Below are 24265 nucleotides of genomic sequence, written 5' to 3'. Positions count from 1 at the left end.
CAACTGCCCATATTCTGCAACTGCCCATAGTGAGTTTTCCTCATATACATTCCAAATAGTTCAGTTTCCAATTTGCATTGGCATTTGAAATGAAATATGATGTGGTTATAATTTGTATCGTCTTTTCCTTGTCAACCTTTTCTTTTCAGCTGGTTTTTATTTAGAATCTTAGCTACACATTTGGAAGCCAATCAAAACAACATAGAAGGGAAGTTGAACATTTCTCAAGAATATTGTTAGATTGACTGTGAAAAATACCTTGCTTCCCAACTTTAACTAATCAAAATTTTATCCTTGCCTTTCTTAGCATGAGAATATGTGAATTCTAATATGTTTGGCCCATTTCTTAGGTTATGCTCAATATGCTTTTCGTTGCATGTAGGCAAACCTTTCTTTGTTTCATTACAATGAATTTGTGTTATTTTGCAAGCATTGCCAAATGCCAATTTCAAGAACGATCTTCTTTGAAATTAGTATCATTTTTGGATTGATTAGATCAGGTAAAACGCATCCTTTATAGCCCAAAAAAAAATGCATATTTTTTTCCCAAAGCTTGTAAGTGAAGAGATAAAGGAAAGGCATAAGAGACAAATCAAAGACTTTACCTTTACTTGATTATCATCCCTATCCCTACCAAAGTAAGTTAGATTTTGGGGACGACATATTCTTTTCTCTATCTATTAATTTTACTTAGAATCATAACTAGCCGTTTCTTTTTGGAGCAAATTAAGAAATATTACAAGGGAACTGAACATTATTTGAAGATTGTTAGATTCCACAACACAAATACCTTCCTTTCCAATTTAAACTATCTAAAGAAATCCCCAATTTTCTCTGTGCCTTTCTTAGCTCAAGAGAGTAGTTATTCTTTACCTATTTTTTTAGGTTATGCTCTATATACTTTTTCTTTTGAGTAGACTGACATTTCACTTTTTGACTACAATAACTTTTGATACGTACTACCAATTTGCCAAATAGAACTCCTCGTCTTTACCACAAAGGGAAAAAAAAGCATATGTTCCCAAATTCATATCATTCTTGAATAGCTATTCTTTCAAATTCATATAATTCTCGAATTTGCTAACTCATATAAACCGCATCCTCTATACTACAAAAGAAAGAAAGAAAAAAAAACCATATCTTTTGATAAGAAAACCGACTCTTGAGAAATTTGATTGAGCATCATGGCAGAGAGTGTTGCAGGTCTTTTGATTAACCAGCTCTCAACCTTACTTTCCCAAGAGATCACACTTTTGGGGGGGCTTAAATCAGATGTTGAATTCATCAAAGATGAAGTCGAGAGCATGAAGGCTTTCCTCAGAGAAGCTGAAGCAAAGGAAGACAATTCTCAACTCCAAGTATGGCTAAAGCAGGTTCGAGAAGTTGCTTATGATACAGAGGATGTTCTCGATGATTTTACCTTCCGCTTTGCTCGTGGCTACAAGGACGGATTCTGTGGCAAGGCTGGAAAGATCTATAACTCAATAAAGAATCTGAAAGCTCGCCATCAAATTTCTTTGGAGATAAAAGACATCAAGGCCAGAGTTGGAGAGATTTCAGCAAGGCATCAGAGGTACCAATCCCTATATGGTACTCAAGAAAGAGGCTTCAGCTCTTCCCGACAGGCAAATGCAGATTTTGATATTCGTGCTCAATCACTCTTCATTGAAGAAGCTCGACTTGTTGGGATTGATAAGCCAAAAGCAGAGCTCATCTCAAAAATCCTTGATGACCATTCCCAATTGAAAGTAGTTTCGGTTATGGGAATGGGGGGACTCGGGAAGACTACCCTGGTGAAAAAAGTCTACGATGACGCTGCAGTGAAGAAACAATTTCAGAGCCACGCCTGGATAACTGTTTCTCAAAATTTTCAGTTCAGGGACATCATCAAGAACCTGATCCAACAGTTGTACAATGAAATCAGACGGCCGGTCCCTCCCGAAGTGGAATCCATGAATGATATTATGCTGAGTGAATTTGTCAGAGACTTCCTCCAGGAAAAAAGGTACATTCTTGTCCTTGATGATGTGTGGAGTATAGATGCCTGGGAAGCTATCAAATGTGTATTGCCTGACTGTAATATCACTAGTCGTGTTGTATTGACAACACGAATAGCCGATGTAGCTTCTGCGTCCTGTTTAGGATCACTTGACTTCATCTATAAGATGGAGCCTCTTTCTGATAAAGAGTCTTGGACTCTGTTTTGCCATAGAACATTTCAGAGCAATGACTGTCCTCCAAATCTAGAAGAAGTTGCTAAAAAAGTACTGAAAAAATGTGAGGGCCTACCACTTGCAATTGTTGCAATAGGTGGTGTTTTGGCTCTGAAGGACAAAGAAAAGACAGATGAATGGGAGATGATTCTTCATGGTTTTGGTGGCGAGGTAGATGGCAGTGGTAAGCTTGACAGGATCAAAAGAGTACTCTTACTTAGCTACAATGATTTGCCTCACTATCTTAAAAGCTGCCTATTGTATCTAAGCATCTACCCTGAAGATTATCCAATTGATGTGGATGATATACTTTTGAAATGGATTGCACTAGGATTTGTAGAAGAGAAAGAAGGAATAATATCCACCGATATTGCTATGAGTTATATGAAAGAACTCATCAACAGAAGCTTAGTCCAAGTTAAATCCACGGGGGACGATGGCACATTGGATGCATGTGGTCTCCATGATTTTCTACGTGAAATCATTGTTTCAAAATCCAAAGAGCAGGACTTCACGACTGTAGCCACCAGATATTACACAAGATGGCCTGAAAAAGTTCGACACCTAGCAATCCACAACTTCACTGATAATCCACAAGAATCTAGTAGCTTAAAGTGTCTTCGGTCTGTGGTAATATTTGGGTATGAAGATCCTCTCACAACTACATTTTTATCCAAGTTTTTACGTGGTGATCCCAAGTTGCTGAAGGTGTTGGATTTGCTTGGCGCTGAATTGGACAGCATCCCAAAGCAAGTCTTCAAATTATTTCATCTCAAGCATCTTAATCTTGCAAGAACTGGAGTTAAAATTATTCCAAAATCTATTGGGAAGCTTCAAAACCTTGAAGCTATAAATCTGGTAGGAACCAATGTAACAGAGTTGCCGGTGGAAATTCTAAATCTAAGAAAACTCCGTTCTCTTTTGTTAGGTGGAGTGGGTGATTATTCAAATGAGTATGCAATTTGGGGCTGTAAATGTCCACTTGGAATTGGAAAGCTTATTTGTTTGGAAACTCTGTATAATATAGAAGCAGACAGTGATAAAATAGTAATGGAGGTTGGAAAGCTAACGCAATTGCGAGGATTAGGCATCACAAAGCTGAGAAGAGAAGATGGAAAGGAGTTGCTCTCCTCCCTCTTGAGGCTGACCAACCTTCAACATTTGGTCATCTCTTGTATTAATGAAGATGAGATCCTTGATCTCCAACATTCCGTCTCTCCAAAACTTGGATTCCTCACACTTCTGTTTTTGAAGGGGCGTTTAGAGAGAGTACCACAATGGGTGACATCACTTCACTCCTTGAGAATCTTATGGTTGGCCAACAGTAGGTTGAGAGAAGATGAGAATGTAATAGGCTCCCTCAGACATTTGCCCAATCTGGTATCACTTGGTCTCTATGTTGCTTATGAAGGGGAGACAATATGTTTCAAGGTTGGAGGATTCCGAAAACTCCAGCGCTTACAGCTAATGCAATTAACAAGACTGAAATGGGTGAGAGTGGAAGAGGAATCAATGCCTAGTCTCAGAAGTCTGCGCTTAGGTGCTTGCAAACTAATGCAAGAGTTGCCTTCGGGCATCCAAAACTTGACCAAACTTGAACATCTTGGGTTTTATGAAATGTCTTATGAGCTAATGCACAAAGTACAGAATTTGGATAAACAAAGTGAAGATTATCAGACAATTTCTCATATCCCTGAAGTTTTCATTGGTCACTGGATTGATGGTCGGTGGGAAGGCACGTTCCTCTAAGAGAAGAGAAGCTAAGAGACAACTCTTTGCAGCTTTCAACATTAATTGGTATTCAGTTAACTCATCTCTTCTATAAGTCTCAGGTTGCTTTTCCTTCTATTTCATTGAGTTCTCGTTTACTTTTTCCTTTCTACTGCTTATTACATTTGTATCAAATCATATCATGAAATAGCTACAATCACCCTCAATTCCTCGAAATAGTATTTGTTCATATATCGATTTAGGTTTCCTTTTTATAGTTGGACCCTTCAAACTTGGTCTGGTTAAGTAAAACACAGATCAGAGCACCTACTACAAAAAAGAGAAGGCACTCTTCATTAAGTTAATTTTGAAGTGTATGAAGCAGTTAGTTTGTATGTATGACACCTTTTGAAGTCCAAAGTCCAGACTTGAAGGTTCTTGTTGAATTACTTTTCTTTCATTTTTTTTCCTATTTTTTCTAAATTCTCAGTCTGGATGCATAACTTTCTCAAACGAAACTTGGTTCTTGATCTTAGAAATGCATGCCTATAACATATGATTTTTTATTCTTCAGCTAGTTTCTCAATTAGGGTAATGGAAAAATTTTTAGAAAATAAGGGATGCAAGATCTTTATCTGATTTTACCCCAAAGGAGCTACCTTAACAGGGTTGAGAACACTCCGTTAATGCTGGGATCGATGTTTTCCAAAATTGAATTTGAATCCTCCCTCGATTTTTGAAGTAAATAACTCTAAGCTACCTTAATCTTGCCATTATCACAACACAGAAACTTGACAGGGTTGCAATGAACATGTTTTTCGTTTCATGCGATTCAGATACCACAGGCCATCTAAAGTAAAACTGATGGAAGAGTTGCCTTTGGGTTCACTTATAATATATCTATTGAGCTAATGCACCACGTACGGGATTTGGATAGACAAAGTGAAGACAAACAAACAATTTCTTGTATCCTTGAAGTTTGCATTGAATACCAGATAGACAATCAGGGTAATGGTAGCAAATGATCCCAAACTTGACCAAAGGTAATTTGGTCATATTGAGTATGGATTTAATATATATGGAAATACTTGAGTATTGAGCGGGAGTCTTAGGGACCCAATCTTTTGAGTTTTTGTAACAAATAATTTTATTTTTTCTGGGTAAACACACTTTTGAATTATATGTTTAATGTACGTGAACTTCCATGGTACAACACTAGTTCATTACCTCATGTTTTCCCCTACTTTTAACATCTTAAATCCATATGTTTTTCCTTGAGAGTTTTTTTTTTTTAGCAAATGAGGAGCATAAAGTCTAATGAAGTAAATTCACTCTGAACTTCATTTATACAAAATTAATTTGTACAAAGATCTTATTGACTAGGAAAAACTATCATGTTAATCTTGATTGTAGAGTAATATGAACAGATATAGTACCCTCCGTATGATGAAATGCCTAGTAATTTTTTCTTTTAGTATGATGAAATGCTTAGTATATACCCTTATCTTATCTACCACATCTACCCTTGTTTGTTAATTATATTCAAAATTCTTATCTAATTAAACTATATAATATTCTCTATCTAATGATTTTCTATTTCTCTTTTCTCCCTTTTGAATGACTTTTACATCTTCTCCATACTTCTCATATAATATATTTCATCTTCTATATTAATTTGATTTAAAAATAAATATTGTCATTTTCATACCTAACATTTTTAGCTAATTAAATCATAGGTTCTATTTCTTTTTTGGATGAAAAGAAATAAGGGAAAATTGTCAAATTTAACTTATTAAGCATTCAATTAAAATGTTTATCGAACAGTATAAATAGGTTTAACATTAAAATTCAGACATTCACATATTTCTTTTCAGTACTTAAAATTCAGCAAATTAATTGTTTCAGTATTCAGATTTTAGAATTCAGGCGTCAGAATTCAGATTCAGTTTTATCAAACAGAATCTAAGTCCTATCCAGTTGAACTCCATTCATGTAATTCCTATGATTATTAGTGATACTCCTTGAATGTAAATTTGAATTTGCCAACTAGTAGAACTAAGTTGACGATTGTGCAAAAACTGTATGAATTTAGTAATAAGAATTACAGGAATCTGTTTGAACTGGATAGAATTTAACTTTTAAAACTCCTAGTCTACTAAAAGTTAATCAATTCTCTCTCTTTTTCTCTCTCACAGTCTACAACATCTTAACCTTTTTTATTAGTATTTTTCCTCATAAAAATTCAAAAATCCTCATGAAATTAAAGAATACCTCCGGAATCCAAATATTTTGCCAAACAAAATCCAAGAAAAAAACCTTGATCAGAAAATTCAAATAAAATTTATAATATCCCCTATAAACTTTTTGAAATCTAATTAAACCCATTTCGGAGAGATATCCATCTATCAATCAAAATTAAAATGGGTACAAATGACAAGATTGGGAGATGTAATATCTCCATTTACCAATCATCTTCGTCTTTCCATATCTCACTCCCTAAAATCTTCCTCATTATTCCTCATCTTCTTCACCAAAATCCCAATATAAGGAAGAAGAGGAGGCCTAGGGGCTTTTGCAGGAATGGTGTTGGTGAATGGGGGGAAGGAAGAGGTAGTGAAGACCATAGGTTAATAAATCCATAGTTTTGATGATTAAAAATATAATGAAGATTTCGACTAATGTTTTTATTGAGATATATGTTAGAACAGGGCCTTATTCATTAGAAGAGTTAGACAGAGAGCAAAAGGGGACAAAAGGCAGGACAAAAGAGCAATTTAGCTTGTTAGACAGAGACTAAATGGAACACATAAGGATTGGCTGTCCGAAGGACCACGGAAACCTGCAACCGTTCCTAGCGGTTTTATGCATTTTGCACACCGCATACCTTTATTTGCATATGACGTAACTTTATTTGCACAATGTGTAACTTTAGAACAAATTTTTGTGAGTCTCACACACGTTGTTAAAAACGAAGTACAAAAAGTGATCAAAACTGTACAATTTTTTTGGATCATTCTGACCGTGCACAATGTTTTAAAAACCGGACCGTTAATTGAACCGGTGAAGTGAAAGGGTCGAGGTTCAACCGGTCGGACCGGTTCAACCTCGGTTCAATGAATTTTTTAAAAAATAATTTATATAAATATATATATGTACAAAATAAGACATGTAATGGACTAATTTAATATTTTATATGATGAAAAGTTTACTATTTTTTAATAACTTGGATTTTTAAAAATAAATTTTTTAAATTATAAGTTAAAACAAATAAATTTCATCTCAATTTCAATTATATCTAAACCCAACCCCAAAATATCACAATATTTTGAAATTATACAAAATTCATGTATCTGAGAATTTAGATATTATGAATTTAAATTTAAATTTACGTTTTGAGATTTAGATATTGCAATTTAAAAAAGAAAATTTGGAGTTCGAAGGAAATCAAGAAAATCGAAAATAGAAATGTAAACTTGATAAGAAACAAAAAATAAGATAAAAGTGAGTGGTTGTGGCATTAAATAATTTGGGTTAAAAAAAATTCTTTTTTAACTTTTTTCAATTTAATGGACAAAAACAAAATTAAAAGATGGAAGAAAACATTAATAAATTAAAAATGAAGAGATTTGATTAAAAAGGGAGGGACAAAAGAAAAGATGATAGAGAGAGAGAAAGAGAGAGAGAGTTGAAAATTAAAAAGAAAGAGCCATGAGAGGATGAGATTTTGTAAGAAAAATGGAAAAAAGAAATATGAGTATTTGCTTTATATAAATAAGTTATCAAAAAAAACTAATAAGATGTGATGGTGCAGCGGTTAATACATTGGTCTTTTATTACAAAGGTCTTGGTTCAAATCTTGATTGTTGCATTTTGCAAAACTTAAAAAAAAAAAAAAAAAAAAAAAGGGAAAGCTGAAAACCGGAAAACCGCCGGTTCAATCCGGTTCGGCGGTTTTCACGGTTCAACCGGTCTTTGACCGGGTTTCTAGCAAAGTCAACAATGTCATTGAACCGGACCGGTGCCATGGCCGGTTCGGGGTTCAACCGATCGAACCGACCGATCCGATCCGATTTTCAAAACATTGACCGTGCACTGTTCAGAGACGGTTCTTCTGATGACCGTCCTTGCTCCGTCTCCCTGTCAGAACATCAGTCAGAAATGATCAGAAAATTTTAGTCCTCTTATTTTTTCCCCCTTTTTTACCGACTGCACGGTAGTAGCCGGTCTCTTGAAAAAAAATTTGGCACGAGGCTACCGTGCACAGCCAGCACCAGCACGGTAGCCTGACACTTTTAAAATAAATTATTTGCTGCCTAACAGCATAGTAGTAGGAGGCCTTTTCGGAAAAAAAAAGTCGCCTGTGAGCTACCTTGTACAGTCAGCATAGTAACCTAACACTTAAAAAAAAAAAAAATTTGCTGCCGTGCTGATTAGGCACGGCAGCTATAGTTTTGTACCAAGATAATGGCAAAGTTACATTTGGCGGATAATTTTTTTGTTTTACCTATTCTAAGAAATTAGCCACTTCAGTGTGATGTTGATGAGGAAACGTGTGTGTGAAATAATGTCTCTTGTTCAATGTGGCCATGCAACCATTCCTTTGGTTTACATCTGCCACTTACAATTTTTATTATAAAACATGAATATTACTCTAGTTTTTGGAACCTGAAGCAATTATAATAGAACGACTTTGGCCAAGAACACTGACAATTGTAGTTGACACTCAGAATTTTTAAAAAAAAAAGAAAAAAAAGCATATGAATTTATGAGGAAATAGAACATGATGCTTCACGAGCTTGATTGAGCATTTATTTGGGACCGCAGGCATCCAATGACTCAGTCGTCCAATTGAAGATCAATATGCTTTACAGGGAAATCCACTTGCAAAAATTAATGGGAAACTTTTGACCATCGAGTCTATTTCATTGTCCCTTGCATTATTGCATCACAACCATACCTTTTTCCATTGACCATGTGAAGTCTTGGCCTGTCGGCTTAGGAGGATAAGAATCCAAGACCTCCAATGGTTGGTACAAAGATTATTCTTGTTTGAAAAGATATGAAGGGGACAGTTTTAGAACTCATTACATAATTGATCAATGACCAATATTGAAAAAAATATACAAAGAAAACAAAAAACTGCCTTTTTTCATTAATTGTAGGCTCATATAAACCACATCCTCTGTACTACAAAAGAAAGAAAAGAAAAAAAGAAAAACAGCATATTTTCTGAAATTCGGAACAACTCTCAAAATTTGCTTGATAAGAAAACCGACTCCTGAGAAATTTGATTGAGCATCATGGCAGAGAGTACTGTAGGTTTTTTGATTAACCAGCTCTCCACCTTGCTTTCCCAAGAGATCACACTTTTGGGGGGGCTTAAATCAGACGTTCAATTCATCAAAGCTGAACTCGGGAGCATGAAGGCGTTCCTCAGAGAAGCTGAAGCAAAGGAAGACAATGATTCTCAACTCCAAGAATGGCTAAAGCAGGTTCGAGAAGTTGCTTATGATACAGAGGATGTTCTCGATGATTTTACCTTCCGCTTTGCTCGTGGTTACATGGATGGTTTCTATGGTAAGGTTGGAAAGATCTATAACTCAATAAAGAATCTGAAAGCTCGCCATCAAATTTCTTTGGAGATAAAAGACATCAAGGCCAGAGTTGGAGAGATTTCAGAAAGGTATCGGAGGTACCAGTCCCAATATAGTAGTACTCAAGAAAGAGGCTTCAGCTCTTCCCGACAGGCAAATGCTGATTTTGACATTCGTGCTCAATCACTCTTCATTGAAGAAGCTCGACTTGTTGGGATTGATAAGCCAAAAGCAGAGCTCATCTCAAAAATCCTTGATGACCATTCCCAATTGAAAGTAGTTTCGGTTGCGGGAATGGGGGGACTCGGGAAGACTACCCTGGTGAAAAAAGTCTATGATGACGTTGCAGTGAAGAAACAATTTCAGAGCCATGCCTGGATAACTGTTTCTCAAACTTTTCAGTTCAGTGACATCATCAAGAACCTGATCCAACAGTTGTACAACGAAATCAGACAGCCGGTCCCTCGCCGAGTGGAATCCATGGATGATAATATGCTGATTGAATTTGTCAGAGACTTCCTCCGAGAAAGAAGGTACATTCTTGTCCTTGATGATGTGTGGAGTATAGATGCCTGGGAAGCTATCAAATGTGTATTGCCTGACTGCAATACAGCTAGTCGTGTTGTATTGACAACACGAATAGCTGATGTAGCTTCTGCGTCCTGTTTAGGATCACTTGACTTCGTCTATAAGATGAAGCCTCTTTCTGATAAAGAGTCTTGGACTCTGTTTTGCAATAGAACATTTCAAAGCAATGACTGTCCTCCAAATCTAGAAGAAGTTGCTAAAAAAATACTGAAAAAATGTGAGGGCCTACCACTTGCGATTGTTGCAATAGGTGGTGTTTTGGCTCTGAAGGACAAGGAAAAGACAGATGAATGGGAGATGATTCTTCATGGTTTTGGTGGCGAGGCAGATGGCAGTGGTAAGCTTGACAGGATGAAAAGGGTACTCTTACTTAGCTACAATGATTTGCCTCACTATCTTAAAAGCTGCCTATTGTATCTAAGCATCTACCCTGAAGATTATCCAATTGATGTGGGTGATATACTTTTGAAATGGATTGCACTAGGATTTGTAGAAGAGAAAGAAGGGATCACATCCACTGATATTGCTATGAGATATATGAAAGAACTCATCAACAGAAGCTTAATCCAAGTGAAATCCACCTTGGCCGATGGCGGATTGGATACATGTGGTCTTCACGATTTTCTGCGTGAAATCATTGTTTCAAAATCCAAAGAGCAGGACTTCACGACTGTAGCCACCAGATATTACACAAGATGGCCTGAAAAAGTTCGACACCTAGCAATCCACAACTTCACTGATAATCCACAAGAATTTAGTAGCTTAAAGTGTCTTCGATCTGTGGTAATATTTGGGTATGAAGATCCTCTCACAACTACAATTTTGTCCAAGTTTTTACGTGGTGATCCCAAGTTGCTGAAGGTGTTGGATTTGCGTGGAGCTAAATTGGACAGCATCCCAAAGCATGTCTTCAAACTATTTCATCTCAAGTATCTTAATCTTGCAAGAACTGGAGTTAAAATTATTCCAAAATCTATTGGGAAGCTTCAAAACCTTGAAGCTATAAATCTGGTAGGAACCAATGTAACAGAGTTGCCGGTGGAAATTCTAAATCTAAGAAAACTCCGTTCTCTTCACTTAGGTGGAGTGGGTGATTATTCAAATGAGTATGCAATGGGGGGCTGTAAATGTCCACTTGGAATTGGAAAGTTTATTTGTTTGGAGGAGTTGTTTGGTATAGAAGCAGACAGTGATAAAATAGTAAGGGAAGTTGGAAAGCTAACGCAATTGCGACGATTAGCCATCACAAAGCTGAGAAGAGAAGATGGACAGGAGTTGCTCTCCTCCCTCTTGAAGCTGACCAACCTTCGAGTTTTGATCATCTCCTGTATTCAAGAAGGTGAGACCCTTGATCTCCAACATTCCGTCTCTCCAAAGCTTGAATTCCTCACAACACTGTTGTTGAAGGGGCGTTTAGAGAGAGTACCACAATGGGTGACATCACTTCAATCCTTGAGGAACTTATCGTTGGACAATAGTAGGTTGAGAGAAGATGAGAATGTAATAGGCTCTCTCGGACATTTGCCCAATCTGGTATCACTTTCTCTCTATGCTGCTTATGAAGGGGAGACAATATGTTTTAAGGTTGGAGGATTTCAAAAACTCCAGGACTTAGAGCTTATGCAATTGACAAGACTGAAATGGGTGAGAGTGGAAGAGGAATCAATGCCTAGTCTCAGAGATCTGCGCTTAGGTGATTGCAAACTGATGCAGGAGTTGCCTTCGGGCATCCAAAACTTGACCAGACTTGAATTTCTTGGGTTTTATGAAATGTCTGATGAGCTAGTGCACAAAGTACAGAATTTGGATAAACAAAGTGAAGATTATCAGACAATTTCTCATATCCCTCAAGTTTCTATTGGTCGCTGGATTGATGGTCAGTGGGAAGATACGTTCCTCCTCTAAGAGAAGAGAAGCTAAGAGACAACTCTTTGCAGCTTTCAACATTAATTGACATTCAGTTAACTCATCACTTCAACATTAATTAGTTCTCGTTTACTTTTTCCTTTCTACTGCTTATTACATTTGTATCAAATCATATAGTATGTGTTCATATATCGATTTAGATTTCCTTTCTATAGTTGGTTAAGTAAAACTTGCTCTGGTTAAGTAAAATATAGATCAGAGCACCTACTACAGAAAAGAGAAGGCAGTCTTCATCAAGTTAATTTGAAAATGTATGAAGCAGTTAGTGAAATTAGTTTGTATTTATAACACCTTTTGAAGTCCAAAGTCCAGACTTGAAGGTTCTTTTTGCATTTCCTTTCTTTCTTTCTTTTTTTCTTTTTTTTTCTAAATTCTCAGTCTGTGTGCATAACTTTCTCAAATGAAATTTCGTTCAATAAGACATAGAACAGAGCATCTGCAAAAGAAAAAAAAAAGGCAGTCTTCATTAAGTTAATATTGAAGTGTATGAAGCACAAAAGATGATAACACCTTTCAAAGTCCGAACTTGAAGGTTCAGTGTGCATTTATTTTTTTCTAAATTCTCAGTTTGTATGCATATTTTTCTCAGAATGCATGCCTGAAAAATATAATATTATTATTGAACTAGTTTCTCAATTTTGAATTTACAAATGAAAAAATTTTCAGAAAATAAGGGATGCAAGATCTTTATCTGATTTTACCCCAAAGGAGCTGGGATCGATGTTTTCCAAAATTGAATTTGAATCCTCCCTCAATTTTTGAAGTAAATAACTCTAAGCAATTCTTTGTGATTTTCAATAGAAACTTGACAGGGTTGCAATGAACATGTTTTTCATTTCATGCGATTCAGATACCACAGGCCATGTAAAGTAAAACTGATGGAAGAGTTGCCTTTGGGTTCACTCTACAATATATCTATTGAGCTAATGCACAAATGAGGTTAATGGTGGCAAATGATCCCAAACTTCAATCGGCTGTCCATGACCAAAGGTAATTTTATATTTCTGAGTAAACACATTTTTGAATTATATGTTTAATGCACGCGAACTTCCATGGTACAAAACTAGTTCTTTACCTCATTTTTTCCCCTACTTTTAATACATAGCAATTTCTACAAAGATCTAATTGACTAGAAAAAAACTATCATGTTAATCTTGATTGTCGAGTAATATGAACAAATATAGCACCCTCCGTATGATGAAATGCCTAGTGATTTTTTCTTTTAGTATGATGAAATGCTTAGTAGGCAAAAATTTGAAATTTAGAATATGGATATCTTTGGTAGGTTTTACAAGTGGTGGAAACATCTTATTATATTCTACAATAATCAACCATTTTGTTATATCCACACTAATTTATTTGGGCAATTAGTGGAAAAAAATAGGGGTAGGATATTAATCTGAATTGATTTTTTTCTGGTAGAGTATACTTGAAGAAAGAAGGGATGTAATACGGGCAAATGATTTGAAGATATTAGTTTGTTCATTTTGTTTTCTCTTAGTCCTAGTTAGCAGGCATTTGTAATGTACTTATATAAGACTCGTTCTCACGTATCATACAAAAAACTCCATATTTCCTAGATTTCAAAAATACCTAGAAAAATACTCATACTTTTCAATTAACTCTATGAAACACATAATAAATTTTTGTCATGTATTGAGATACACAGGCATAGTTCTGTTCATCTGATTGAGCTCTTTTGAGACCTGAGTTTTCACTGACCAGTACACAAACTGATTATTGTATACCAGCATTTTTATAGAGCTTTAAGAAATTTTCAGAATTAACTTGACAGTTTTACTGATTTGACATAGCCAAATTGCAGATTGAAGGGGGCAAGATTTTGTTGTTCAAACCATCAACTTGATCTACTAGCTAGTAGCTTATTTTCAAACCTGCACTTATGGCCATTTTCCTGCTCCAATAGTCCCAATAAAGTTCATATGCCAATGTCACAAATCTCATGCATAAAATGCAGGTTTTAAAAGAACTATTTGACCAAATATACTATTCAAATACTCAGAACACTTGTAACAAACATGGGAATCATTACTCTAACAAAATGTTTAGTCTAGCTGCAATATTGGGCCAAACTATATATAAATATAACCAAACATTACAAGATGAGACCCTTGATCTCCAACATTCCGTCTCTCCAAAGCTTGGATTCCTCACACTTCTGAGATTTAATGGGCGTTTAGAGAGAGTACCGCAATGGGTGACATCACTTCAATCCTTGAGAACCTTACGGTTGTTGAACAGTAGGTTGAGAGAAGATGAGAATGTAATAAGCTCCCTTGGACATTTGCCCAATCTGGTATCACTTACTCTCTATCGTGCTTATGAAGGGGAGACACTGTGTTTCGAGGTTGGAGGATTTCAAAAACTCCAGTGCTTAGAGCTTGGGCAATTGAAAAGACTGAAATGGGTGAGAGTGGAAGAGGAATCAATGCCTAGTCTCAGAATCATGCGCTTAGGTGATTGCAAACTGATGCAGGAGTTGCCTTCGGGCATCCAAAACTTGACCAGACTTGAATCTCTTGGGTTTTATGAAATGTCTAATGAGCTAATGCACAAAGTACGGAATTTGGATTATCAGACAATTTCTCATATCCCTCAAGTCTTTGTTGGTCACTGGATTGATGGTCAGTGGGAAGGCACGTTCCTCTAAGAGACAACTCTTTGCAGCTCTCAACATTAACTGATACTCAGTTAACTCATCTCTCCTATAAGTCTCAGGTTGCTTACTAGCTTTTCCTTTTATTTCATTGAGTTCTCGTTCACCTTTTTTCCTTTCTACTGCATACTACATTTGTATCAAATCATATCATGAAATAGTGTGTGTTCATATATCGATTTAGATTTTCTTTTAGACATTTCTTAGACTTGAGGATTACAAGAATTTGATTGTCTTTCTGACACCAACTTTCTCCTGCCGGTGGTTTTATTTAGCCTCGTGGCTATAATATTTACAGCCAATAATAAAATGGAATTCTAAATTAAGCTATGGTTTGATTGATTAAGGTGTCCTCCTGGATTTTGACTGTATTTTGGTATTTCCCACATAATTTTTGCAAGGATGCAACATGGGTAAATTATTTGAAGATATTAGTTCGTTCCAGTTATTTTCTCTTAGTGCTATAAGTCAAATACTTTGGGACTTAAATGAACAATGAAATAAGTCACAGGAAAAAATAGTGGTAACAAATTTTTTGAGTTGGTGATTAGATGCACTTCATTTAGATTTTCCTTATATTGGCCTATCAACTTAATATATTTGTTAATTTTTTGGCTCCAATAAGTCAAGAAAAAGACAAAAATGGAATTCAACAAAAAATATTTATTTTGACCAGAATTTAAAATATTGGCCTATCAAAGTAATATATTTATTTTTGTAGCAGATATCTTGTATAGCTCCAGCCAAAATTTTTAAATGTGGATTTGGCGATTAGAACCTGAAAATTGACCATTTTCTTGCACACTGTCAAATCCACATTTAAAAGTATGAAGTTCTGATTGCACTCGATTTGCAAGAAATTAATTGTATTCAATTCATTATTAAAAATAAAATCCAAACTACACTCGATGTCAGTTAGAATTATTTTCTTTTTCCCTTCTAAATATTCAACTGGAATTCCTGGAAACTCAGAATTTCTTTTTATGTAGTGTTCAAGTGAACTCTGCTTCCTTAAAATCAGATTCATTTAGCATTCAAAATCAGGTTCAGTAAAACTTCTATTTTAAATATTTAGGTGGAGTGGATTTTCTGGAAATGAGGTGAAAATAACCGCAGTAAAAGCATCTTGACAAGCTGCACCATCAACAAAGGAAATTCATACAACATATGGGCAGTATGTTATAGGCCATATATAGATACACATCCTCATATGCTTATTCCTGTCATCTACTTCTGGTCAGGCAATCCCTTTGACTTTACTACGCAGAATACTTTTGCTAAAGGTGGGTTGGGGGAAGAATTCTCACATATCAGCAGTATTAGAGGCTTTTACAAAGTCAAACTAGGCTAAATAAGTATGTCAGAGGGATGCAGCTATCATAAGATGTTTTTTTTACCCTTCTTCGATTAACTACTCATTCCCTGTTTTTATAGTAACATATTTTTTTAATAAACTTCTTCTTATTATTTCATTATTTCATGCATATAAGCAATATTACCTATTCTTGCAGACAAACCCCCCCCCCCCCACCCCAGGGCAGCTCTTCATTTAATTTGTAGATTTGCAGGTAGTAATTTGCGCTACCTGTAGGAGCATGTGTATAACCTAAAATACCAGAGTTAAACTATTACCAGGTTCTCCAAAGTCATCGGCTGCATCTTTCCTCTCCATACTGTTGCCAAGTTCCTCCCCTGTACTTACAGATATTCTCCTCTTAGCTGACATATTCGCATCCAAACTTTCAAAACCTTCAGCACTTAGACTACTGCAAAGAATATTTTACCATATAACTGGTCAACATCTCACAGAACATAAACATGACTTGACTTGAATTAACTTATTTAGTTTTACATACACAACAAGACATGTAAGAAAATGTACTGCAGTTAAAGGTGACAGGACACTAAGCTGATTTCTACACTTTACACTCACTAGATGCAAGCAGGCTTTCCCATTGAGATGGTTCATACATATGAAATTCAATGAATCCAATCAGATCACCTAAACCCCCAAAAAAAAAAAAGATAGTTAAGAAATATCATTCATGTTGATTCTGCACAAGTTCGGATGCACGAGTATCTAAAAATCACAGGCTATTGTCTTAAGGAACTACAATTCATTTAACTGCAATTTCATTGCTAAACAATTATGTCAGAATTGCTCCCAAACTCGCATTCTGGCCCTAGACCATCTGTTGTACAACCAATTTCTGATTATTTTTGTCCTAACTGTCACGCTTTTAACCAATATTTCATAAATTAATACAGCAATCAAGATGGAACCTGACTAGAGAAAAAAGTTCTAATGCAAGATGCACTCTTCTAAGATCACAAGTACTAAAAGTCAATCAGATTTTGTACAAATTAATGAAAAAAAAACTGTAAAGAACGACGATATATCAACACGAGCTACACCAGACTCCAGTTCTCCTCCAGTGTTCATGAGAAAACCATTTACATAGAATAGCCATGCATAAAAAATTCACCAATGAATGACTTTTAACGCCTTCATGGATGCTCTAAAATACCTGGGTGTCAAGCTACGGGTATGGTGGAAGATGCAGTATGTACCGGGCCTCAGCCCCAGGGACCAGAATATCTTATGGCAGGAACTTGAGGCGACTAATCGCAACATTTCAATTAAGAACCCTTCCATCAAAGTCAATGTATAAGCCCATCGTCTCAAACAACGACTGAAGTGCCCTCCACTGTCAGTTTACCCAGCACCCATAACACATAAAAACCCATAAGCTACTAAAGCACCATAAATTTTAAGCCTACCGAAATATGTAGAATTTAAACTTCTAATAAATAACTCGAGATCCTAAAAAGGTTACCCATTTTTTGAAGTGGGTAAACTCAATCTTCGGCCAAGTTCCCAAGAATATTTCAATCTAACATTCCCTTAAACTTTTTGTTGGTTGCATCAATTGTGAATACTGGTGGCATTCATAAGGAAAAGAACAGAATGCATACATGTATCAATGTATCAAAATCAGTTTGAAGCCCTAAGAAAACATTCAGTACACATAGCTTTTATAAAAACTCCATGAAGTCAAAAGAATAGAATCTTGCAAGCACCAAATGCACACCTCTTCATTCTCCAAGTTGGTTCACTCTTTGTCTCCCTTTTGCTACACACAAAATGATATAAGCTTTGGAGGGGACTTCAAATATGACTGAAACTCATTCATTTCTTTCACATGCATGGTGATAAGCCGCAGCAATGCTTGACTTCTGGTGTAAATATATCCAAAAACAATTCATAAAAGTTGTCTGCCACAAGTTTTTAAACAAACTCTAAATCGTCCTCCTATTATTTGGTTCCTTGTAGCCCTAGAAGAGTGCAACATCTCATGCTTATATAAGTTCCTTTAAGTATGGCCAAAAGACCATTATCCAATGCTGCTGCAACAAAGAATGCCTTGCTATTTTTTAAAAGCAAAAATGATGCTTACATATCTATTTCTTAAGACCTTATGCTACATGATTGACAATCAGGTATATAATTCACGCATGTAATACTGACGTCTAAAATGCAGTACAAAATTGGATTCATGGTCTTCTCCTCCCAGAATTATGATTTCTTAAGACCATGTGTCATGCCCCGTTTTTTAATAAGAAAAATAAATGACGAGTTTAGAAAAATAGCTTTTAATTCAATTTTTGATTGGAGAATGAATTTTTGAAATGAAAAACATGGGTCTAAATGGGACTTAAAAATGCGACGATTTAACCTAAAATATAGTTTAAAAAGGATTTTTTAAATGAAAAATGGAGTCGCCACTTGGTATAGAGTTAAGGTGTACCAAGTCACCAAAAAAATGAATTTTTAAAGGAAAAAGTAGAAACCTTTTTTAAACGACTCCAAATCTACGAAAATCAAAGAAAAAGATTCGGGAGTCACATTTGAAGAAAGGGAAGGCAAGGATAAGTATCCAAGGCACCCTTTCAACCTAGCCAAGGCTAGTTGCGCGATTTAGTCAAAGATTTTCTTATTTTAACCTAAAAATTTATCACATTTGAATGTACTATATGAATGCAAATCCTAAACCTAGGAGGGTGTCGGGGGATCGAAATGTATCTTCAAAGCATACATGGTACCAATCACATTAATTGTGACGCCCAATAAAGACTCTTTGAAGAAGTCACGAATAATGCAAGTCATGAGACTCGAAAGAAAGAAAAAGTAAAAAAAAAAATAATATACATATGTGTATGACCTAAAGGAATGCATTATAATGGGTGCGGGGGACTTATACTCGTTGGCTTTCAATGTTTCCTTTAATAGAGGGAATACGAGCGTGCTAAGGCTAGGGAAGCCTAACTCGTCCATATCCCATATCCAAGGGGTTATTTCTCTATCTAATCAAGCAAATGCACTACCCTAATTCTAATTCTTAAATGAAATGCAAGTCTAATGGTATGTATCACACATAGGGATGTATATAGGGAAATTAGGGATAAGGGATATACGTATAAGGGGAAATATTATGTGGAAATGATAAAGATCCACTACAACAAAAATGGCTTTTCCTGACATGCCTATAAGGACACTTTCTGGTTTGTGTCATTATAGCAATCCTATCATGACACTTATTATCAATTCAATAATATATACTTTAATTTTTTTTATTTTATCTAATATAAAAATAATAATGTGCCTTTAGACTACCTATCATGACATTTAAGAAAATGTAAGATGTAAAAAAAAAAAAAAAGACACAAAACGATAGCGTTTGATTTTGGCGGAAACTCCAAAGTTTCATTTTGGCGGCCAAAAGACTTAGTGAAAATTTTCTTCTTCAAGGCAAAAAAAGTGGCAGACTCGTCTAGTTGTCTTTTACCGTGTAGAAGCAAAACAAAGCTTTTCTAAGTGTTGAACTCTCTTTCAAATCACCTCTACCTCACTTTCACTCAGACACCCACTCTTACCTCTACTTCCACCTCACTACTGCAATCTCAATCTCTCTGACGATTGAAGACCAGTGAAGTACCATGGCTCTCTGGCATGAAGACCAAGTAATTCTCCAAGTGTCTGCAGCAAAGGTTAGTTCTTTCCCTCTAAAATAATTTGCAAATATTTTGGCCCTAAGCTTGTTTCTTTTTTTTTTTCTGAAAATTTCTACCTACATTCTTGTCGAATCTGCATTTAGGGTGTAATTTTATGATTATTTACATGATTAATGTTTTCATCCCTAGAAATTTTATTGCTCTAATTTTTAACTTAGGGGAAAAAATTGTTAAAAATTTTTGGCTTGTCATCATGAATCCCCTAGATTAATTGCATCATCTGCCTCTTGGCCCGCTTGGGAAGGACTTGCTACTTCCCAACCATTTTTTGCACAAAACCCAACTACGGCTGGACTTGGCAGGGGGAGAGTTGAACAAAAATTGACCAGCGGTTGGAAAATTTTGGTTGTTGTCGTTGGTAGTGTAAAATGTTGACCATACTTTCTGCTTCTTTCCCTCATTAGACAAACCTACTCAACAAACTTAGAAAACATTAAATTAGATGTGTTTTGCCACTAGTTTTTGGGGTTGATTTAGTTTATCCAGCAAGCTAATTGAAGCTTTTGTATGGGTACGCAGAATTGGAACAGATGGGATGTTATGTGCTTGATCTGACCCTATTTTTTTCCCTCAAATTCAATCTGATTGAGTAGGCTGGGTATGTATCATATGGAGGGGTTGTTCATGACTTGAAATCTCCTTTGGATATTCTTTTTCAAACTTGGGAGTTGATGTTGTGTAGTTTGAGATGTATAATTTTAGGACTAGCTTAAAATTATAATCACACTTACAACTAATAATTCAGACTTTGGAGCTTTCTTTTGCATCTTCTATGATGGGACATAATCTGTCTTGTTTTTAAACGAATTGTTGTTATTCGTACCTGACATGGTTTAAAAATTCAAGAAAAATGCTGAACAAGCTGAAAAGCGCTCAGCTGAGATGGAAATTCAAGTCCAAACTCAATAGCAACTTATGCAAAGGCTAGAGAACTGACAAGCTGAAATGCAAAACCAACAAATTGAAATGCAAGACCTTCTTAAGGCTTTGAAAGTTGAATTGCAGTCTAGGAAGTAGGGCAATGAGAGTATATCTGGCAATGATAAATGGTAAACTATCTTTCTCATACAAGCATTTGATTTAGCCTCGCTTTTGTCTTTACTAAAATTTGGGGAAACTATTTTTGCAGGCTTTGTATCAAGAAACTTTAGCAATGAATGCCTCTCCAAACAATTTTACCTTAAAGAAAGGAAATGGAGACTCTGCACAGGAACAAAAGCACAGCTTCTTTTGAGCACTAATGCAGAACTTCCCTCCTTTGGAGGTAAAAATTTTAAGACATTCCTTTTAGTATAGTTCAAATTTTTCGCGAAAGCAACGGATGCAGTGCACATTTTGCTGTCCATGACTGCAATTTGATGTACTGAAAAGTTATTAGGTAATATATGGTTTCACCATAAATATGAAAACAACCTAGTATAGGTTTTTTATTGAGTGATCTCTCTTATGTTTCCATTTTCTACATTCCCCGATTCACGAGGAAGCCAAGAAAAGATAAAACAAACTCTTGATTCATGTGGAAAACATTAACACCAAAAAGAAACTAAATTCTTGATCTACTAGATAATTACATTAAGTATTTAAAAGGCCCTAGTCAAGGATAGGACAGCAATACATCATTAAGTTTTCCAGTCTGTGTACCGGAAGGGTTGCTTTAAGTCTTCTCTAAAGCTAAATCTTGGCTCATGATTTTTCTTGAAACTGAAAAATATGTGTTTTAATTTTGTGGGGTTTTGGTATAAGCTGATCAAAGAACGGTCTTTAGTCTTTGTGAGGAAGATTAAGGATGTTGCACGGCCTTTTCTGGATTTTAAGGATGGAAGTTGAGTACTAAAATGGGTTGATTTTGTACTCTGTTTTATGAATTAAAGAGGTTGCTTCTGCTTTGCAGATGCATTTTTGGTAGTAATCATGTCGGTGGTTAGTGGTTGTACAGTAAATTGAGGACTAGTAGTCAGTTTTGTTTGATTCAATTGGGCCTACAGATGATGTTCATTAGTGCTTTCCATGTATTTGTTGTGAAAGGGTTGTGAAAATTGTAAATGTTCCAAGAACCATTTCTTGTTCTGTTCTTTCTTTTTTTAGTTTTCTTTTTTAGGGGGGGGAAGAGGAGGGTCAGGGGGCAGGAGATTGGGTATATTGGACTTTGTGGTTGGTATAAGAGGATGAGTGGTGTGATTATGGTTGTTGGCAAGTATGAGGTGGTAACTAATAGATTAAATTAAAGCTTCTAGGTGGGAAACGTTATGATCTTTTCTCTAGCTAATATTTAAGAAGTAAATGCAACTAAAGCTTCATGATCCGCTACTGCTGCACATTTATGTATTGGCTTTATGGGCATTGAGTTGCTAATACTTATTCTGAAAGCTTTTAACTTTACGCATTGATTTGTCCTGTAATTGCCGATATGAAATGCATGTAACTAGTTTTGTTAGCAGTTGACTTTATGTTACTGAGTGGATACAAGGTTTAGTTTTTCATTGATAGCAGATTGATCTTAAGTGTGAGTGGGTTGCAAAATTTCCCCCTGGAAGTGATTATTTTGTGGAATACAGAAATTTTGAACAAATTTAAATCCTTAGAATGGTTCCTAACTTTGAATCGAACAAAATGACATGGCTCGTGGCCTAACCCAGAGTAGTGGAAAAGGGGTTCATGTCTTTACATCGTGGCTCTTAGGTCTCATCATGAATGGCTTCGCCTCTGGAATCATGGCAATTTAATTTGATCTTTAACAAATACATTGTGGCTTTTCTGGAAAGCTCTTGTTAGTATGATGATCTAATGTTCCCCCACAAACTTTGTGCATAGGTGGAATCAGCTGAAGATTGATGGGGACTTCGTGGTTATGACTGAAAGCTCTCATTTCATTGGAAAGTTTGGAAGCTACTGTTAGTTCTTTCAACTTGTTAGGGATGAGAATCTTTTAGTTTGTGCACAAGAGAGTATTTCAAGTTTGTGTACATGAGAATGTTTTAGTACTTGTTTGGGATTTTAGTACTTGCTACATTTGTACTTGTTACCGACTTTTAATTCAATGAATTATATTTGAGTATCGACTTCTTCTTTTAAATTGCTATATGCATTCTGCTCTTTGGGATAATTTTACAAGTCCCTTGGGATTCTGGTTGATGGAATTTACAGTAGGGAGGACTAATTGCAGGTTGCTTCCCTATAAAAAAAAAAGGAAAAAACTCCTGGCAATTAAAAGTGTCAGCATAGCTTAGCTTCGAAAAACACTAATGACAAATGGGCATGTCGTCCAAAGCAGTGTAAATTCACATCGCTACGTGTCCTTAAAGCCATATATTAAGACAACTCAAGATGCCTTCATAAATTGGATATCCTACTGATCCGCTACTGATGTTTTAATGCTATACTGACACTTTCGATTATCACAAAAAAAAGTTTTTGTTGGCAGAGGGAATGCTATAGCAGCATGGTATTCCTGACACATTTGAATGCTGCTAAAGATTTGAGGCTATCCCCACATTGGAAGGGACATCACTCGTCCTAGGTGTGAGGATAGATAAAGTGTCAGGTTAGATTATCTATACTGACACCTTTAAATGCCGTTAAAGGCCATTTTTGTTGTAGTGATCCTAAAAAATGGAAAAATATGCTTGAAGTATAATGTAATCATACAAACATGATCTAGCGAGGGAGGTCCCTAAGGGTCTAGCATTGGACTAGCCTATGTCTATGGATCCTCACTAGCATTGGACTAGTGGGAAATCGGAATAAAGAGCCACAACTAGCGTTGGACTAGTGTGGTGACGGGAAAGGAATCACAGCTAGCATTGGACTAGTGTGATAACATGCATTTATTACAGTCTAAGAAATCAGATAAAGCATAATAAAGCAAATAAACACATAAATCACATATAGCACATAACACATAAGCATGATGTCTAGATGCAAGATCCTAGGAAAGCGAGTAACACATAACACATAGGCATGCAAAAACACACAAGGCAAATAAAGCAAACAAGCCCTAACTATTACATTGGGGAGGCCCTACTACAATCTAAGAGGGGAAAAACGAATCAAAGAATTAATAACCTAACTATTACAACCTTGGCATTAAATTGCCTTTCACAAATAATTACAAATAAATAAATAAAATAGACAAAGATTGAAACAAAATAAAGCGCATAAAATAAAAAAAAAACACTCAAAAGGCATGCAATTAAGCTCATGTAGTCACATAAGTGCGCACATAGGGTCAAATAAAGTAAAAATAAAGGATTAGGGTGTACCTCCCTTGAATTGGGGATCTAATGAAATGAAATCACTTATTTGCCCTCCAAAATACAAAGAAAGGGTCAAGGCACCACTTTAATTAACAAATAATCATAAAAGATAAAAAATGAATCGTGAAATTGAATCAATTAAATCATATAAATAACTCACATTCAAGAAGTAAAAAGAATAAAAGACTTGATTGCAACCATTAACAAAGTCCTGAAAATTAAAGAAAAATA

At 35.7% G+C, this 24265-nt stretch overlaps 2 protein-coding genes and 1 long non-coding RNA gene across 3 annotated transcripts; all 3 read left to right on the top strand.

The window, feature by feature from the left end:
- The first annotated feature begins 1184 nt into the window (after positions 1-1184).
- Positions 1185-3962, top strand: LOC113718364 (disease resistance protein RPM1-like). The gene has a single exon (XM_072070096.1). The coding sequence runs from the start codon at positions 1185-1187 to the stop codon at positions 3960-3962; it is 2778 nt and encodes a 925-aa protein (XP_071926197.1).
- Positions 3963-9223: 5261 nt separating this feature from the next.
- On the top strand, positions 9224-12010 carry LOC140016552 (disease resistance protein RPM1-like). Its single transcript, XM_072070095.1, has one exon. The coding sequence runs from the start codon at positions 9224-9226 to the stop codon at positions 12008-12010; it is 2787 nt and encodes a 928-aa protein (XP_071926196.1).
- A 7559-nt stretch (positions 12011-19569) lies between these two features.
- LOC140017066 (uncharacterized) lies at positions 19570-22836 on the top strand. Its single transcript, XR_011823382.1, has 4 exons — positions 19570-19757; positions 20628-20830; positions 20911-21045; positions 22593-22836. It is a non-coding gene; the product is annotated as an uncharacterized lncRNA (long non-coding RNA).
- Positions 22837-24265: the final 1429 nt, after the last annotated feature.

This window comes from Coffea arabica, chromosome 11c (genome assembly GCF_036785885.1).
Source record: "Coffea arabica cultivar ET-39 chromosome 11c, Coffea Arabica ET-39 HiFi, whole genome shotgun sequence".
NCBI lineage: Eukaryota > Viridiplantae > Streptophyta > Magnoliopsida > Gentianales > Rubiaceae > Coffea > Coffea arabica.
The sequence above is the reverse complement of the archived record's forward strand: the minus strand, read 5'-3'. Positions and strand labels throughout refer to the sequence as shown.